We start from the raw sequence: 7,418 nt of genomic DNA, 5'->3' as shown, positions 1-7,418 counted from the left end.
ATAGGTCCTCCTTTTTTTCCCCATTAACCTCTTTCAGCCCCCTCCCATCCTCCCCAACCCCTCACCACCCCATTGTCCAAGTCCATGGGTTATGCATATATGCATAGTAGTTCATTGGTTGATCTCTTCTGTTTCTTAAAACTCAAAAAGGTAGGCCCCACCCTTAGAGTTTCTGATAGGGTGGGACTGGGGGCAGGTAGGAACTGAGATTTGCATTTCTAACAATTACCCTTTGAAAACCACTGGTTGAATACATGATATACTTTTTATTTAATTTGTTACCTCTCATTCAAATATAAAGTCTATGAGGCAGTTTTTTGTTCCTCGTTTTCAGGAATTTCTTCATGCAAAAGGTAATTGTCAGGTACAAAGTAGCTGCTCAATAAATACACGTTGAATGACTAACTGGAAATTTCCATCCTAGTGTTACATTAGTAAATTTCTAACTTCGTCTTAGATTTTACAGGAAGAAGTACAAAGTTAAAAAATCTTTATAATTTAATCCCCATACAAGAAAGCATTTTTAGGCAATAGGCCACACAGACAACTGGGATCTCCTGAAATTCAGGAAATAAATTATTATTGACAATTTCTATTATTAATATAACATTAATGTTAACAACAATGAACATGTGTAGATTGCTACTATGTGCGGACTACTTGATGTATACTCTCTCATTCAGCTCTCCTAACAAACTCTGAGGTGTCTGGTGGTGTTGCTTCCATCTTACAGATAAGGGCTGTCAGACCATGGCCCACTTATCAGGAGGCCCCAGGGTTCCCACACTGTCTTCTTCCCTCCTTCTTCTCCCAACGGGAATAACAAAATAGAGTGTGAAATAAGAGGTGACAGTTTTTTTTTTCTTGTGTCCATACATGTTAAGATTTGAATTAAAATTTTTACCTCTTTTAAGCACTAATAATCATTATAGCCACTTTTCTACTGCAATAAAGTTCTAAAAAAGTATATCAGAGTACTGATTCCTAGATATAAATATTGAATCCTACAAACTGCTGTAGGACTTTGTGTAATATATGAACATTAATCATGAGGCATGTTATTTGGGGCTTGTTTTTTCAATAATTTAGAACAGTTTATTCTGTCTGAATACTCATTCTATCAAACCTATACCACAGCATTACAATGATGCAAAGAAAAACTGAAAGACACAAATGATTAGGAGTTAATAATTCATTTTCTTTCAGATAGACTATGAGATCAGGAGTCAGCAAACTTTATCTTAGGGGGCCAAATAGTAAATATTTTAGACTTGTAGGAAATACAAATCTGCAGTCGTGGAGAGCAACCACAGATAAAACAAATGAATGGGTACGGTTTTGATTCAATAAAACTTTATTTGAACAACAGGTGGCCAAGCCATGGACCATAGTTTGCTGACCCATATGTTAAAGTATTTCAATCCTAGTGGAATAAATGGACCAGATACGTTACAGGTAAGTTTACCAAATTTATCTCTCTCTTTTAAAGCAAATTGTGTCTTACTACAGAAATATCATATTCCTGTAACTAAAAATAATGACTTAAAAATGACAATTCTAGCATGCAAATTAAAACAGACATTTGGCTCTGTAGTAAACTGAACTAGTGAAAAGAATCCTAGAAATTTATTTCTTACACAGCACAAATGCAGGTGACACATTAAATCCAAAATTCCCCATAAAACTTATAAACGTAACAGCTGAAAATCTAATTTCTTATAAACTTCTGCATCATTCATAGCTATACACTCTAGAGAACCATTCCATAGCAGCAGAGGAGAATCCTAACTTAAAGCACCAGGTTTCCAGGCATTACTAAAAAACTGTTTTTTCATTCTCTAATACATGCAGTCAAGCTGCCTATGAAGCAAATACCAATTCACCTTAAGCTTCAATGGATAAGGAAAAGCAGTTGGGAAACCAACATCCTTCTTATGTCTAAAAGTGATTCTACCTCCTTATCTTGCTTCTTTTCCATGAAAATTTAAACTTTTAATGTAGTTATAACATGAATATAAATTGAATTTTGAACATAATCCCTTTCAGATTAATCTAACAGTTTAGGATGTTCGTATCTGTTTTATAAGTTTTGAGGAAAACAAAAAGCATGATTTCTAATCTGGAATGTTCTGGCCATCTTTATTAAAATTAAAATTTTATAGCAAAGTACTATGCTCTGTTTGTTCAAATTAGAAATTAAAATATTCTTTTAATCATGTAAATTAAGGTACAATACTTATTCCCAGTAATTATTTTAGAACTGTATTTTCATTTTTTGATGCAGAGTTCAATGGGCATTTTTAGGATCTTGCTAACATCAGCCCGATACACTGAGATGACTGGATCCACTAAATGGGCAATAAAAACTGGTTGAGGCCACTGACGAATGCTTCAACAGGATCTGATACACAGACACAGGTTTCATTGTTATAGTCAATGGAACTGAAGTCTTCCTTAAAACTGTGCTCCTGATAGGCGGAAGATAGAGACTAATGGACTGTTAGTTCTTTAAGCCAAAAATGCATGGATCTGCCGTACAAAGGCTTTATTCTCTGCCTGTAGTCAGTAACTTGAGGGCTTTCTGCAGATTCTGCACAGCAGTGCTGACATCTTCGTATTGCAAAGCACTGCCAGCATATTTGCAGTATTTCTGAGCTCTAGCAAAGTCCTCGGGTGTTAGACAGATATCCCCTAGAAGAAAAGAATAATTAAGATATTTATAAGAATATAAAAAGTGTTCTGTTCAGGCTAGGAAACAAATTCAAGATTACAGAAAATATAGAAGGATTTTTTCAATCCCAGTTGTTTTTAAATAAATTTTCTCATGCTATTATTTTTTTATTACTAATATAAAGCACATATATACCAATACATAATAACTTACTTGAGCAAGATTTTCCTTTCAGAAGTAATAAACTAGAATTCTTTATATTTTGGAAAATTAATTATAAAAAATTATACTCTGTGAAACAAGGGTAGCAGGTTTGGTGATTATGCTAGAATCACTCTGCCTCTCTTTTCATGGAACAATACACACAGACTAAACCATTCAGCCCTCATTTGAACTGGAAATCTAACCCTCAATTTAAAGAGACAGGAATAACAAACTTTATGTGAAAATTTTACATAAGTTGTTTAACTTTCCTTTAAACATAAACAAAATTTATCTTTTTGTGCCACCCATACAAAAACCTCTAAGGTTTAACATAAGTTTTATATAATTAAACTACACAACTTAGCATGTAAACCACCCTTACACTTTATTTCTCCAAAATGTATTTCCTCAGCAAGTTTTCCATTTACATGTGTGATTGATATGTGTAGAGCCCAACCTAATAATTTGGGTAAACTAACCATACTAAAAACATTTCATTCAATCTAGGATTTGAATATACCTGAATATATATTTCTAAAGATAAAATTAAATACTTTGTCTTTGGTATTACCCTTTTCCTTAGAAATGTTATGAGGATTCTAGGAGAACTGATCAGAAGGCTAGGGGCAGATTATAATAAACATAATATATTTTGTTACCACCTAAACCTAAATAATAATTATCCTGCAGTTCCTTAGATAATTTGGTCAGGCATGCCTCAGTTTTTTTGCTTGAAAATACCTACCAGATTCTTTAATGGTTTTCAACATATATTAAGAGGCTCTAGTAACTGAGATATACATACTTTCTAGGTAAGTGAGACACCTTTAAAAATCAAGTTTACTATAACTCTGCTCATTCTGTGTTTTAATATCCTATACTCCTATCTCAGGGCAATCTTTAAAAATATAAGGCATCCGCCCAGAATTTACTGGATTTGCTGGAAGAAAGCCCTAATGCTCAGGACTAATCTTATTTTTACAGCATCAGCTTTAGCACTGTTTTGCTGACATATCACTTATTTATTAATCAGATAAAATGTGTATAGTGGCAAGAATTCAGTTACTATTTTAGGTTTATAAACTAATCTTATCCACCAATGATAAAACTATTTTAAAACACAAAGTATTTACTTTTCTTATAAAATAAATATTTCAATATTTATAAAATATGAATGAAAGTATTTTAACAAAAATATAATTATATGTATGTAATAAATATAATAGATATGTATGAAAAGTTTGTAACTCAAAAAATAACTAGATAATAACCAACTTATGATTTAGATACAAAATATAAGTTATAGACTTAGACAGACATGTAATTTATTTTCAACAATCAGAAGTATAAATAACTTATTAAGCCATTTCAAATAGTTACTTCTGGTATTTTGTAACAGTTTAGGCTTTCCCATATTTAAAAAAATAATATGTAAGTCATTAAATGAAACATTTTAATTAAAATTTTAAATAAAAATAAAATCTGTCTCTTAATTATGACTCTTCTAAATTAGCATTTAAAACCTAAATAGAGGAAGTGGAAAAGACATAGGAAGGAAAAACAGTTCAATTTCATTTTATTTGATTTTATATGAAAAATAGTAAATACTGCTTAATGTACCAAAATAAAAGTTGTCTTTTTCCTATCATTAAAATTTGCCAGAGCCCATAATCAGAACCAGACAGAGAGACTATTGTGGCCCTAAAAGTTGTTTAGGGGATTAGAGAGGTTGTTTAACATAATATCTCTTTTCTGAAATATGTGCTTTTAGGTTCTCGATGGCTGCAGACAAGACTGTCTGAACCACAGACCTGATTCTCCTTCACAGGCAGGACAAGAACAGACACAGAAGACAGCTAGAGCTATCCATCAAGTTCCCCATTAGAGTGGAAAGAGAGCCTCGGTCAGCACGGAATCAAAGGCAACATTATTTGGTATAAAGAGAAGTCCCTGCATGCTCAGTTGGCATAAGCATCCATTTCCAAGGCTGAATTATCAAGTTTCCAAGGAATAAAACTTAATTGTAAATATTTCCAAAACGAGTCTAGAAATTCTTTCTTATTTAACCAGGTAGTTCTAGAAATTCATGTCAAGAACCCTGGCTAATTTATTTGATCCTAATATACCCTATTATTCCCCGACTCAATGGATGCACAGGCAGAATCGGAGGGGAACCCTGTGGCCTGCAGTAAACCTTGGAGGTAACTGTAAAGCATAACACTGCACTACCGTCTATCCAGGCACTGCCCAAACATGCCACTTATTAATGGCAACAACAGTAGCAATGATTAGAGGTAGAGGTTTGTTACATCAGGTACTAGGCAAATGCCTTTTAGATATTCTATTCTCAAAAAAATTTATAAGTTGTTATTCATATTCTAATATTATATATAGAGAGGTAGACAAAGTAAAAAAGTAAATACTGTGCCTCAAATACCCTTTCCAATTCCATTCTCTTCTCCAGAGATAGCCAAAAATTCATTACAAAAACATTTAAAATATAATAATACTAATGCACACATATTATGTGTGTATTAAAAGGCAATACGTACTAAACACTAAAGAGAAAAATGTAACAGGAAGGGGGTATTAAAAGTACTAGAAGTGGTAGTGATAGATATGGTGGTTATGAAACCATTATTTATTTTTTTGAGTTCTCTAGGTTTTTCCTATGGATTTAAACACATATGTACACATAGGAGGCTACAGTTTTGTTTTAAACTATTTTGTTTTGTTTCCTAAACAGGGCCATACTATATAATGTTCTGCAACTTGAATTTTTACTTACTGTGTCTAGATCTTTTCACATGAGAGTTATCACATTCTTATTTATTTTTTCCATCACCATTTATCCTCTCTATGCACTCTTCTACCTCCACCCACCCCCTCCCCGCAATCAACCACACTGTTGTCCATGTCCTTGACTTCTCTTTTTTTTTGCTCAACCCCTCCACACCCCATCCTTCCCTCCCCATTAGAGCTGTCTGCCTGCTCTCTATGAGTCCATCACTATTTTGCTTGGTAGTTCAGTTTTCTTGTGAAATTGCACATATTTAGTGAAATCATGTTACTTGTCTTTCTCTGACTGGCTTATTTCACAGCATAATGTTCTCCAAGACCATCCATGCTGTCAGAAGGGTAAGAGTTTCTTCCTTTTTTTACGGCACAGTAGCATTCCACTATGTAAATGTACCATGGCTTTTTTACCCACTCATCTACTGATGGACACTTGGGTGTGCACATATTAAAAAAAAGAATGTGACTGATGATGTGATCCCAATCCCATCCTTTTTTCATATGTGCACAGTATTCGTTAGTATAGAATAGATCATAAATGACTATTTTTCCATTAATAAGCATTTAAGATTATTTTCTATTACTATAAATGATGCTGACATAAATATTTCTGTAAATACATTTTATGCTCACATCTAAGTATATTTTAAAAATAGATTCTTAAAAGTATAATAGCTGGGTCAAAAAATTATATTTGCCATTCTGATACTGGCATAATGCTAATGAGAAAAGCTTTACCAATTTATAGTCCCACCAACAGCACATAAAGTCATTCTCTGTTTTCAATAACATTACAGCTTATAAATCTTTAAAATATTTTTGCATCTATTTAAATGTATAGTCACCAACATAGTCTTCAGTGCTTGGAGACACCATTACCTTCAGTAGAGAGTGCACTGTGCTCTAACCTCTCATGTCCCCTAACTTTCATTAAATTCTGAACCAACTATAAATAAATCTTCTTGATGTCATACTAGTAAACCAAATGAATGCAGAATTAGAGGAACACAATGTAATCAATTCATGTTATGTTCATGATACCAGCATGATAGATGTGTCACCCCCTCGCATCACCCTTCTAAATAAAGCTCTTCTAGTTCCACAACTTAGAGGCAGGTAGCTTAATGGCCAGTTTCCATTAACACTAGGAGAATCGAAAAATCACGTGGGAAACAGAACGGCAGACATAGTACCGGGGGAAACGCAAACTCAAACTCAGTAATAAAATTAAAAATAATAGAGCAAGGTTTTCATTCTAAATAAAGAGGACTAAATCCCATCGGGCATATGACAATAACTGAATTGAGAAAGACCAAAAGAAAATGATACATTTCAGAGGGAAGGTGCACATATGTATAACCCATGGACAGACAATGATGTGGTGAAGGCCTGGGGAGGGGTGGAAGCTGAGTGGAGGGAGTCAGTGAGGGGCTTAAAAGGGACATCTATAATACTTTCAACAATGATAAATTATCTACACTAATAAAAGAGAAACATGGTAATTGGCGTATGACCGATACCCTTCCCATTGGCTAATCAGCGAGATATGCAAATTAACTGACAGCCAAGATGGCCTCCGACAGCCAGGCAGCTTGAAACTAACATGAGGCTTGCTCGCTTCAGTGACAGAGGACTCCAATGTTCCCGCCTGCCTTGCAGGCCTCTGAGACTGCAGTTTTAGACATTTTAACAAATATAGAAGCTAAAAAAAAACCCAGAAACTAGCTTTCAGCGAGCTGGGATCTCA

At 33.9% G+C, this 7,418-nt stretch overlaps 1 protein-coding gene across 3 annotated transcripts in view; it reads right to left on the bottom strand.

Moving 5' to 3' along the window:
• Window positions 1–483: 483 nt before the first annotated feature.
• Window positions 484–7,418, bottom strand: part of VTA1 (vesicle (multivesicular body) trafficking 1) — a 47,738-nt gene continuing 40,803 nt past the window's right edge. For all 3 annotated transcript variants that reach the window (XM_006755375.2, XM_015558505.1, XM_015558506.1), the window contains exon 8: window positions 484–2,691. In XM_006755375.2, the coding sequence (XP_006755438.1) occupies window positions 2,546–2,691 (146 nt within the window). In that variant the 3' untranslated portion in view covers window positions 484–2,545. The remainder of the gene's footprint in view (window positions 2,692–7,418) is intronic.

Source organism: Myotis davidii, unplaced genomic scaffold (genome assembly GCF_000327345.1).
Source record: "Myotis davidii unplaced genomic scaffold, ASM32734v1 scaffold292, whole genome shotgun sequence".
NCBI lineage: Eukaryota > Metazoa > Chordata > Mammalia > Chiroptera > Vespertilionidae > Myotis > Myotis davidii.
The sequence above is the reverse complement of the archived record's forward strand: the minus strand, read 5'-3'. Positions and strand labels throughout refer to the sequence as shown.